At 51.0% G+C, this 11724-nt stretch overlaps 1 protein-coding gene and 1 long non-coding RNA gene across 2 annotated transcripts; both read right to left on the bottom strand.

Moving 5' to 3' along the window:
* Positions 1-1070: 1070 nt before the first annotated feature.
* LOC134560772 (uncharacterized) lies at positions 1071-2755 on the bottom strand. The gene is made up of 3 exons (XR_010082793.1): positions 2558-2755; positions 2286-2412; positions 1071-2176 (listed from the first exon to the last, which is right to left on the bottom strand). It is a non-coding gene; the product is annotated as an uncharacterized LOC134560772 (long non-coding RNA).
* Positions 2756-8378: 5623 nt separating this feature from the next.
* Positions 8379-10120, bottom strand: LOC134560771 (transcription factor HES-5-like). The gene is made up of 3 exons (XM_063417091.1): positions 10006-10120; positions 9547-9730; positions 8379-9388 (listed from the first exon to the last, which is right to left on the bottom strand). The coding sequence occupies exons 1-3, from the start codon at positions 10069-10071 to the stop codon at positions 9123-9125; spliced, it is 516 nt and encodes a 171-aa protein (XP_063273161.1). The 5' UTR covers positions 10072-10120; the 3' UTR covers positions 8379-9122.
* Between the last annotated feature and the right edge of the window lie 1604 nt (positions 10121-11724).

The following is an 11724-nucleotide window of genomic DNA, read 5'->3' as shown; positions in this document are numbered from 1 at the left end:
GGGGGGGGACATCCCGGGGAGGGGTCGGTGACAGCCCGGGGAGGGGTCGGTGACATCCCGGGAAGGGGTCGGTGACATCCCGGGGAAGGGTCGGTGACAGCCCGGGGAAGGGTTGGTGACATCCCAGGGAGGGCGACTGGAGAGGGGGGAATGGGGAGAGAAACCCCCAGGGAGGGCAGAGAGACCTCCGGAGAAAACTGCGGAGGAACAGGCGGAGAGACCCTCGGGGGAAATTCAAGGGGGGACCCCAGGGAGGGGGCGATGAGACCGCCGGGGGCAGCGTGGGGGACGGGAGAGACCCCGAGGCAGAGACCTCGGGAGGAGCGAGGGGTGGGGGGGACAAGGACAGACCCCTGGTGGGGTCGATGAGACCCTGGGGGGGATGGGTGACAGAACCCCGGGGAGGGCAGAGAGACCCCCGGAAAGAATTGGGGAAAAAAGGGCAGAGAGACCCCCGGGGGGAATTGGGGAGAACGAGGAGAGAGACTCCGGGGGAGGGCAGAGAGACCTCCGGGGGGAGCGGGGGGATCCCCGGTAGCTCACGGGGGCCGGGGGTCCAGGACACCGATACACCCACACAGCCACGGAGCAGCCCCACGCGTGTCCCCTGTAGCCAAAACCTTGAATTTTAACCCCCTGAGTGTTTTCCAAGAGTTTTGTGACCCGGACACATCCCCGGGATGTGAATTGTGCCGTGAGGTGCCTCGGAAAACTGTATCTCGTTATCAAAAATACTTTCTGTGTGTGGTGTCCCTGCCTGTGACAAGGAGTTGGAATTAGATATTTAAGGTCCCTCCCTATCAAACCATCCCATGATTTTTTTTTTCACCCTTGCAGTGACCTTTCTTGGCTCTGAATTCCCAGGGAATTGGCTGTTCGGGAGTGCTGTTATTTTCGTCTCACATTGAGAGAGCCATGGAAAACAGCATTGCAGGGGGTCCCGATGGACACAGAACTGGTGGGGAAATTCGGTGTCGAATCTGAATATCTCTGCTTTCACCGAAATCTGTCTCATGCCCATTGACCACAGGGAAACCCCCTGTAAAAACTACTTAAAAAAAGAATAACTTTAGTTTGATTAACCAGATTTTTATTTATTTATGACCATTAAAAGTTTCTGCAACTTCTGACGTTCAAGATAACTCTGGCACAGGTCATACATTGGTGCAGCTTGCACAGAACACATCATAACATCCTCCAAGGACAGTAACAAATTCCCATTTTCCCCCGGCAAAAGGGTACCAAAAACTAAATACAATTTATACACCTGCCTTTCATGAAAGACTTTGATAAATATTTCTTCTATAATCAACAGCACAGCCGTAACTTTCAGTCCTATAAGGACATAAAAACGAGCTCCTGCCTTTACAAAAGACACACACGCATCCTGAACCTCACAAACAGCCCCGGCTCGTGAGCAAGACATCCCGAGGAATTTCCTCTACATAGTTTGGGATATGGTTTAACCATTCTCAGAGCGCTCTCAGCACAGACTATAAATGTTATAGTGATATATAATATATCATGGCACCGTGGGAAGGCCAGATTCCCAAATGTGTCCAATGAGACCCTGGGGCACTCCAGGTGAGGGACCCCGAGGAGTCAAAGGCTCCTCCCGCAGGGACATTTTTGGGAATTCTGGCGGTCCCAGGGTTACAGCTTTCCCAGCACAGGTACACGGACACCTCGCAGAGGTTAAGAACAGCCGTGGTTCGGCTCCGAACGGCCCCTCCAGCCCCCCCGGCAGGAGGATACAGCTCACATTCCCTCAGAACAACTTTCTCTCCACGCGGTGGGATCGTTGCAGTCCTTCTTAGAGAAGGGGAGCAGAGCAACGACCTGCAAAGGGGAAACATTCTTCCCTACTCATGAGAGGAGTGCGGGCGACTTGGACAGCAAGTCATGATCTCCTCTGGAATACTCGAAACGTCCAAAAATCACGGAATTCCAGCGCCTCCGGAGGCTTTGGAATCGCTTCAGTGCTGTTTTTGCAGGAGGCTGCTGGCTGGAGGTGCGTGCGGAGGAAGAACCAGAGTCCCCAGGTGCCACCTGTGACCTCCGGGAGTGGCAGCTCCGCTTCCCCCGCCTCCTGCGCCGGTGGAACGGAGGGACGGGAATTGCAGACCCGCCCCGGGGCACTGCCCGCCGGGATCGTCCTTGGCAGGGGCTGCACAAGCTGGAAGGGCAGGAGAGGAGAGAAGTGTTACACGGGGAGGCGCCGGCTGCAGTTTTTCCCAAAGGAAAAGGCAGTGAGAGGGATGGGGGATGTGATGGGGAGCACTCACCTCGCCCGTATCCCGGCTCGCTCGCAGCCATCCCCTCAGGATTTCGTCTTTCCGCAGCTGGCGCCTCTGAAATCCCTTCTCCAGGAGCACTTCCAGCTGCTGTAAATCCGATCGGGGGTTCCCGGGGCTGTAACAAAGAGGGGGAAGAAGGGAAGGTGAGCAGCGAGGCAGGCTTCCCCTCCAAGGAGAAGAAGGGAAGGTGAGCAGCGAGGCAGGCTTCCCCTAACACCCCAAAAAATGCGGCCCTTGGCGGCTCCCCAGCAGATACTCACCCTGCGCTGCCCTCGGAGGGAATGTCCAGGGAGAGAGCCCCGTTATCCCAAGGGCTGCTTCCAGCTCGGAGTGGAGAAGGGAGCCGGGATCTGCCCTATTTATACGCAGGAGCCGCATACAAAACTCTGGGTCCGGAGCGACTCGGAGTTTCCCACAGTGGCCAGCCAATCCCTGCGTGCCCGGGACAATGGGAAAGCATCCATTACAGCATGGCAAATTGACTGTGAATTGCCTGGGGATAATACCCCGCTCCCAAAGGAGCAGGTGGGCTGGGGAGTGGGGGACACAATGGGGTTTGGCATCGCGGCGCTGGGCAGGGAACGTGGGAAAGCGTTCGCCGGCATTATCATCCGGCTTCTGCCTGATGTTGGGAACGTCAACATCTCAATGTGCCGCCTTTTCCCAGGCTGAGCTGAAATTAAGCACAGAAGACTGATCCCAGGAAGAGATAATGCTCTGCGCCCCTAAGAGAGGTTGAAAAGGGAAAGATGCAGAATTAGAGGGACTAAACCCTTTCATTGACATTAAACCGTGCTTAGATGAATACAGTACCAGATAATTTTCAGGCAACCAGAGACTAAAATCGAGGGAAGAGCCCTTCAAACACTTAGCTTGAAGCATTTTCTTCTCTATTGTTTAAAGTCCCTCTGTAAGTTATACCCAGAGCTCTTCCTTGCTTTTGTTTGGGTAATCTGGGTTTTCCTACGGCAGCCCGTGACATGTAATGACTGTGATGTCTTTCCCAAACGTGTCCTGTTTAATTTCATGCCACTTTGTAAATGCCTCACTGTTCCTGAGTCTCCACCTAAATATATTTCCCATTTACAGACAACTGAGAAGGAGTGAAAAGTCAATTCTTGCCTATTATTTTGCTATATTGTCCCCTTTGGAGGATATACCACAGGTGTGAGGCCCTCCTGTGACTTTGCTTGGGGTTTCTCACCTTTGTGCCACAGGTAATGAAGAGGAAAGGACCAGACAAGATCCTGGATTGGAGCTGCCTTGTAGCAATTTTTATTTTTCCAGGCTGTTTTAAGCTGCCAGCTCAGGTCTGCTGCCCCCTCCCAGCACAACCCAGTACAAACCCAGTCATGTTTGGATCTGTCAGTCAGGCATGGGAGACCTCACGCAGTTTTTGAATATCTGTTTCTTACAACTGTAACATTGATGAAAACCCTGCTTATTTCTTGTGTCTGCCTTTCAAAATCAGACAGGAAACCTCTCATTTAGCTGTCAGTCGCAGGCAGCCAGTTCCACCTGCCCTCAGCATCCCTCTCAGGGCCAAACCTGTGTCTGTGGATACCTGGACAGCAAAGTGTCCCAGCACACAGAGGGCTGGTGAATAAAAGGATTTAATTCTGTAAAAGATGATCCTGTAGCTCGTATTAACCTGAAGATTTTAAACCCTTTTTCACTGCCTGGATCCTCGTGGATTTCCATAAGCCAGGTGTATTCCCTTCCCAGCCCAAAGACACTTTATGTTTCAATGGATCACTTAGGGCACAACAATTTTAATTCTTGACAATTGTCAAAAACAATTAACAGAACACGGACCACGAGTCCCATTCAAAATCAACTCGCTGAATTATTTTGCCAGCTTGTAATCTGCAGTATTCCTGGGAGCTGGGGCGATCCCTGTGCCTGTGCTGTCACTGCAGAGGGAAGGGAAGCACGGGATTTTCTGGATCCCTCCCGGCTCCACGTGGGATGAAGGGACAGCAGCTCCTGCCGCGCACCGGATGGGGAAGGAGGATGCTGGCGGCACGGGGAGAGGGGAGGGAAGCTCTGACCCAATTTTCAGCCCTGGAAATATGAAATGAGCGGTTTTAAATCACGCCACGCTGTCCGCAGCACAATGCCCCGGCCTCCAAAGGGCTCAAGCAGCTCCCAGCGATTAAAGCCTGATCCCTTCCTTGAAGGCAGATGGTGCCGCGGGCGTGGGCTCTCCCAGGCACACTTCTTTTGTCGGCAGTTTAACACCGTGAACGGGAAATCCTGGGAGCTGCGGGCTCGCACCATCTGATGGGGATGGTGAACCAGGCACCCTGCCCTGCTGCCAGCGCAAGCAGCAGCCTCTGCTCCCAAACCCCTGCCCTTGGAAAGGGATCACAAATCCTCCATCCCCCCGTGCCTGCCTCATCTTCCCTCTGTGTGCTGCTGCAGGGTGAGAGAAGAAAATATTCCCCCTGGTTGGTTTGGTTATTAAGACCTGAAAACTTAATGGCAGCAGCATTTTCTAGCTGATGGTTGTGAATAATAAATTGTCTAGACTTGGGCTGTCCCTACAGTATATTTCTTATGGAGTGCAGAATGCACTTCCTGCAAGGATTTCAGTAAGGAAAAATCATCCTCTGCTGTAGGGAGTCCATTTAGTCTGTGTTAAAAACCTATAATTAGTCTGCTCAGTTTGGTCTTTTTTAAAAGTTCCGCTGTTAGTGCAGCAGTCTGTCCTCCTGAAAGGTGTTTGTGCTCCAAATCCTTGTCCCTGTGCTCTGTGTCCTTGGGAGGAGTTTGTGCCTTGGACTGTGGCTGCAGAGCCAGGAAGTTGGGCTGTCTGAGGCTCAGAGATGCGATTTGCCCTGGTTTGGGAATGAAGGATTAAGAGAAACAAATACCCCAAATTGCCAAACATGGAGCTGACCGAACAACGGGACACAATCATTCCTTTTTTGGAGGGATGTGTGAGATCTGGAGGTGCTGTGGGCAGAGGCTGCTCCTCTGTAAATCCCATCAAACCCTGAGTTGCATCGTGAAGATTCTCTTTCCAAAATCACAACCTGCCAGGGGCTGTCCCTGGCTGTCCTCGCAGCCCTGCAATGCCAGGCAGGAACTCTGGCTTTTCCCAGTCCATCACCTCCAACTGGAGCTGCTCCCTGGTGACCCTGAGCTGTGCTGGGAACCTGTGGGATTGCTGTGAGCTGAGGAACAACCACAGGGGATCCAGGAAAGGATCCAGGAAAGGATCCAGGAAAGGATCCAGGAAAGGTCCAGGAAAGGGTCCAGGAGAGGATCCAGGAAAGGATCCAGGAAAGGGTCTAGGAAAGGATCCAGGAAAGGATCCAGGAAAGGATCCAGGAAAGGATCCAGCCACCCCAAAACTGTCATTCTTGGTTGGTGTCCATAAATCAGAACAGCTGGAGGACCTCCACCCTGAGGAGTTGCCACTGGGCCTTTCTGCTCCTGGTTTACGGGTGGTGGTTTCAGCCCAGGTGTAAATTCACTCCACACTCGGTTTGCACAAGAGCTGCTGCTGCTTGTGGTACCAACTGACAGCTTTCTTAGCCCACCTAATCCATGATTTTCCAAGGGGAACACTGCACTGCAATGGAGCAACAGGTCTGGAAGAAAGTGGATTACCAGCAAAGAGTGTGGAAACTCAGAATTTCCTTGCCTGTGTCAAGCAGATTTAAAAAGCAGTGCCCTGTACCTCTGTGGCTGGGCTTCCAGCACACAACTCGATGGCTTGCACCAATTTTAGAGCACTTTTATTTTAGTCCATTTCCTACATTCATACCAGCCTGTCTCCCAGATGCCACTGACGGCGTTTTTAAAGAAATAATTACGATTTTTAATGTTTTTCTTCCCTGTGCCTTCCTTAAATGGTTTCAAAATCTTTCTGACAACCCCTCTTGAGACACCTATTTAGTGTCAAAGAGCATAACGTTCCCAAGTTTTAAAAGGGCCTTCGAATAATACTGATCGATCAATGTGCTCCTTGGGAAAATAGCTCTCCAGATGGTCCATCGGGACAGGAATTGCTGGTCGTCACAATGAGGAGCCAAAAAGCGTCACTAATGTGGGCTGTTGTGAGGCACGCTTCCTTTGTGGGCCTCTGAATGCCCTAAATAGGGAAGAAAGTGTGGGAAACTCCGAGAAACTCAGGCCCACACTCTGAGGTTAATAGGGGCTTTGTCAGGAGAGTATTCCTGAGCTGTGGGATCAGCATAATAAACAACATTTTCCAGAAGGGTGGGAATGTGTTGGGAGCAGGGGAGAGTCACCCCAGGGGCCGGAGGAGCAGTAAGAAGCTTTGCGTTCAATTATGAGAAGTGATAATAATTAATAAATTGTAAACATAACCTTTGCTGCGCGGGGGCCGGGCAGGCCGGGGGTCTGGCTTTTAGCTCTGGGGTAATTGGTAAATTAAAGCCCAGAGGGGCAAGGCTGTGCTTGATGAAAAGCACAAGGGGAGCGCTTGCACCAGGGTGGATCTGACTCCTCAGACCACAAAAAGCAGATTTTCTGAGGGGTTTGGTCCCTTCCTGCTGCCCAGGGAGGAGGAATTCACTCTTTCTCCCCCCTACATTCTTTTTTACACGACCTGCAGAGGTGCTGCCAGCTGTGACCCTCAAATGTGGATTCAAGAGAGAATCAAAAGAGCAGAATTCTGTGCCACGTGTGGCTCTGCTCCCAGCGGTGCACATCAGGCTGGGCTGGGCTTTGGGGCACTCCAGCTGAGCCTGAACTCCTCCAACCCAGCCTAATTAGGCTTGATTTAAAACCCCACAGGCATGGACAACAGCTGGAGTTTCGCTGGGATTGAGAAGCCTATGCTAATTGATAAGGACAAGTTGAACACAGCGAGGTTGAAGTGACTTCTCCAAGCTCGCTAAGCAACCATAAAACCTAAAAATACCTCTTGTGAATAATTTAGCAGTTCATTAGGACGGACAAATCTGGAGCACGGGTAGAGACCTGTACCAAACCCCGCTTGTGCTGCACTGGCAGAGAGGTGAGGAGCACTCAGCCACAGATAAGAACCCAAAATATCCATGGCCCAAAATGAGGCAGAGCAGCACATCCCTGACACGGCTGTTTGGATTTTGGAGCCATTCTGGGTGGCTGACAGAGGATTTCACCACAAACTAAACGAGAACTGGGCAGGTTCAGTGTTGGATGCAGTTTGATCTGTCAGCTGAGCAGATCTCAGGTTGCTCCAGGTATTCAGTGTTTCCTTTTGTTTGGGAGCAAACCCCGAGTGCTTAAAATGCAGCTTTTCAAGGGCACCTCTCCCAGGGAATCTGAGGAAAGTTGGATTGTTGACCAAACGTGTTTTGTGCTATTCCTGTATCTCTGTAAGAAGGAGAGCGTTCCCTGTCATAAACCCAAATCAGTGAATTACTGTGGTTAGAGAATAGTTTTGTGAATTGATTATTTGTGCAGATTTATTTTGAAGAGAAGGTAAAATAAAAGGAAATAATTTAGGAGAGGAAATGCTTCCTCAACCTCTCTTGTCTAATTATACTTTTGGCCATATGTGGGCTAATTTCACTTCAGTAAAGGGAGCCTAACAGAATTGGCATCATAAAATTAAGACAGCAAAAATTAGTTCACCCCATTGCAAGTAGTATCAAAGATCCCCAAGCTGAGGCAGGTGCCAAACTCTTTGGAAGTTATTTGGAAATTTGCACAATACTCCCTCCCAAACAGGCAGAAAGCACAAGGCTGATCTCAGCTTGGTGGAAAAATTAGTGGAGGAAATGAAGTGGCTGTGGAATGAGTGATTTGTTGGAGGCTGAATAGACTGCTGTTAAATCTGAAAGGCTGACACTTCTCAGCACCTCACTTCGATTTCACTTCCATTTTGATTTTTGATGATATTTCCAGAGGTTTCCTCCTTACAGGATCTGAAATCCTGTTCTGCCAAAGGGATTTCACAGATATATTTCATGTTCTGGAGTGAAGGGCTCAGCACTGACACCTCCTGATGGCTCCCCCATGGCAGGAGAGCACCCAGCCCAGCAGTGTCAGCCCTTTTAATCATTCCAAAGCAAAGCATTAATGTCTAAAACCATTTTTATTGTACAGTGAAGCTGAACATCACACAGGATGAATACATCACAACTTTATAAAAGCTTTTTAAGCTCCTTAGCATGCTCAGTGAATGATTATACAGTACTTATTGTCTCCCTTCCTCCCCCTTTTCCTTAAGGTATAGCAGAGGTATTTCCTTTACAAAAGGCACCAATTATCCCTCAAATGAGAGCAGCACAAAGTGACATGAAGAGAATTGTCCCTAGAGCTCTCTGTGATCATCACAACTTTCTGTAAGAAGGATACTAAAAATAGCAGAGGAGTTTCAGGAGAATCAGCATTTCTTAATAACATCTTTCACTCAAAAGGGAAAGGCTCAATCCTCTCTTTATGATACAAAATACATTCTCCAAAGGGCTCCTTCTTGAGGAAGGTCAATACATTATCTAGAGACAATGGAGCACTTGAACCTCTGACCCAGAGGCAGCCAGCAGAAAGATTTCCACTGACAGCCACAGGCTCAGCAGCCTGAGATGGAAACCAAAGGGATTTGCTCTCTTAAATCACCACAGAACTCGGTCTTTGGCCAGGAGCCACCAATAAAAGCAACAAATTTGCTGCAAGATACACCCACAGTCCTTCACTATGAAGGGAAACCACCCAGCAACCCTCATTTCTGCTGACAGAAAAACAATAACCGCCCCCTCCTCCCACCTTTGGAAAGCAATGTTTCCTACTTCAAAGAGGAACTAACAAACCACAGGTCCCTCTAGTTTTTGTAACAAAACGTGGGAATAAAGCTCAGCAGGTCTACCAGGGTCTCCAGATGGTGGGAGCAGCAGCCACGCTCTTCTGGGCAGGCTGTTTTCTGGGAAACACGCAGGGGGACAGGGGGGAGCCCCGCAGAGCTGCAGGGTACGAGGGCTCTGCACCCAGCTGAGCCTTGCAGAAGTGCTTGATGAGCTGGACCTGGGTCTCCTTCTTGGGCTCGTAGTAGGACAGAAAGTGCATGGCTTCCTTGAGGCACCGCAGGTACCCGCTGTTAAAGTCCTGCTCTGGGTTCTTGTGGATGAACGCTGAAAGAGAAAGAGAGGCAAATGCAGTGGGTTAAAATCATGACCGAAATGATGATTTGTGCAGTGGCAGATGCTCCAGCCCCTGCTTGCCTCGGGGTGTCTGGGAGGGCACAGCCCTGAGAGCAGGTCCAGGTGTGCAATATCTGCTCTGCACTCACTTTTTTGGTCCTGCAGCTGGCTCTGCTGCTTCAGGTAGCTGACAGCCACTTCCAGGATGTCGGCTTTCTCCAGCTTGGAGTTGGGCTGGTGCCTCTGGAACTCCTTCTCCAGGAGCAGTTTCAGCTGCTCGATGCTGCTGTTAATCCGGTCCCGGCGCATTTTCTCCACCACCGGCTTCCTCAGCTGTGAGAGGCAGAGCAGATCGTCAGGGATTTGGTGAGACCTGACCCAATTTCCCCTCTGATGCCCTGATACACCCACATTCAAAGATGGTTTTTTCTGGCAGGAGAGCTGTGTGATGCTGTCTACCCATTCCCCACTCACTTTAATTTTTAAAAATCTATATAACCCCCCTTATCTCTCTTTAACACCAGACCACTTCCCCCTCTTCTCCCATGTAATATTGATCTGCTAGGGGCAGGCCAGCCTTTCCAACCCCCTCCAGGGGCTCTACTTACTTTATTCTTTTCCTTTGGCAGCAGCTTCTCCTCCATGTGGACCATGAGAGCATTGCTGGGAGCCATTCCAAGCGCTCAGCCCTGGGCACGGACCCCACCAGCTGCTGTGCCGAGCGTGAGGCGATGCTTTGGCAGCTCCCAAAGTGCCTCTATTTATACCCGGGGAGCCGGGGCAGATACGTGAGTGTCGGGATAGCCGGTGTTTCCCACAGCCCCGCAGCCAATCCAGGCAAGCAGCGGGACAATAGAGGAAGCATCCATTAGTGCATGGTACATTGATTGCCAATGCCCCGGGGAGAAAAACCTTCTGCCCACGCTGCTGGTGGAGTGTGCGGCGTGGGGAGCTGGGAAAGCACCGACCCCTCCAGCTGGTTGGGCTGGGATCAATGGAATTCCTGCGGCCCCGCATGTGCCGGGCACAGCCGTGGCGTGGAGGAGGCACGCTTTTGGGGGAAGGTGGGAAAGGAAGGGTAGCCCTTGTAGGGTTCAAATCAACAGCCCCAGGGACATCTCTGCTCTTCCCAGAGCCCGGGGGAGCTCTGTGTGTGTGTTTGTGTCTCTGTGTGTGTGTGTGTGTGTCCATCCTGTCATTGCACTTTAATGGGTCACCCCAGGTGTGACCACAGGTTTCCTTGCTGGACATTTCTAAATGGTTGTTGGCTCAATAGTGAGAATTACACTCTCTCTCAACTAGAGAATTGTAACCCCGTTTTCTCTCTTCCCCATAACACACCAAGGTCTGTGAGCCCATTGCAGCACTGCTCCTGCTGTCCCTGCTAAGGGCAGCCCACACCTCCCAGCAGAGCTGGGCCATGCACAGTCACCCCTGTAGCTCTTGCTTTTCCTTTTTTCTCATCTATCTCTTCCATTTTCAGGAATGATGGTTAAAATGGGCTAAAGGATAGCATGAGGCTCACCCCAGACTCCTGGGAAATCTTGGGAAACCAGAGGTGGGCCATGAATGGGATTTAGCAGCCGAGGCCCATCTTTGGCCCTGAGCAGGGAGGTTGGTTCTGCTTCTTGCTGATGTTTCAGGGGTGCTTGGTTCTGACCTGGCCTCGCTGCAGCCTGGCCCTGGCGAGTGTTCTGAATATCAGATCTCAGACACCGTGTACCTGCCCTGCTGTGCAACCCTCAGCATGTCACCCCCACTCCATGATTTTATCTGGAAATGTGCTGCTTGCTTGTGTCTGCATGGAAACGCCAGGATGAATTAAATAACCATTTCTTTTGTGATAAAGGCAAGAAAAAGAACGAAGCTTTTAGGGCACTGGAGCTCAGTCCTGATTTTGTATTGTGAGTAAAATATCTGCTTGGGTACAGCCCTTGAGGCAGCACCAAAAATAACCAGAAAAAAATACCTGGGGAAAGCTGTGCTGCATCCTGCCGTGTGTGGGTCCAGGCAGAGGTGTGCTCCTCCTCCAAGCATCTGGGCATGGCAAGGGAGGAGGGAAGCGTGCAGTGAGGTAAGAAAGCCCAAGAATTCCTTGGAAATGCTGTAATGAAGCCCGAGGGTAATGGGCAGTTGACAGGAAGGAGGGAGGTGTCACTGCAATAGGCAGCGACATGGGACTCATTGTGGCGGCCTGAAAGGACTCAGCTCTTTGTGAAGGGCAGATGTTGTCCTTGGAGCCCTTTATTCCCTGCCTTGTGGGAAAGCCAGGAGACAAGACATCTCATGAGCACTTTGAAGCAGTCAAAGGATTATGATACAAAATA

Source organism: Prinia subflava, chromosome 21 (genome assembly GCF_021018805.1).
Source record: "Prinia subflava isolate CZ2003 ecotype Zambia chromosome 21, Cam_Psub_1.2, whole genome shotgun sequence".
Lineage (NCBI taxonomy): Eukaryota > Metazoa > Chordata > Aves > Passeriformes > Cisticolidae > Prinia > Prinia subflava.
Note: the sequence above shows the minus strand (reverse complement) of the source record. Positions and strands in the feature narration are given on the sequence as shown.

Excerpts from the sequence above, each read along its gene's own strand:
- LOC134560771 (XM_063417091.1), bottom strand. The coding sequence starts at position 10,071 with ATGGCTCCCAGCAATGCTCTCATGGTCCACATGGAGGAGAAGCTGCTG. Across the intron at positions 9,731-10,005 it reads TGCCAAAGGAAAAGAATAAA|CTGAGGAAGCCGGTGGTGGA; the intron begins GTAAGTAGAGCC and ends TGCCTCTCACAG. Across the intron at positions 9,389-9,546 it reads CCAGCTGCAGGACCAAAAAA|CGTTCATCCACAAGAACCCA; the intron begins GTGAGTGCAGAG and ends TTTCTCTTTCAG.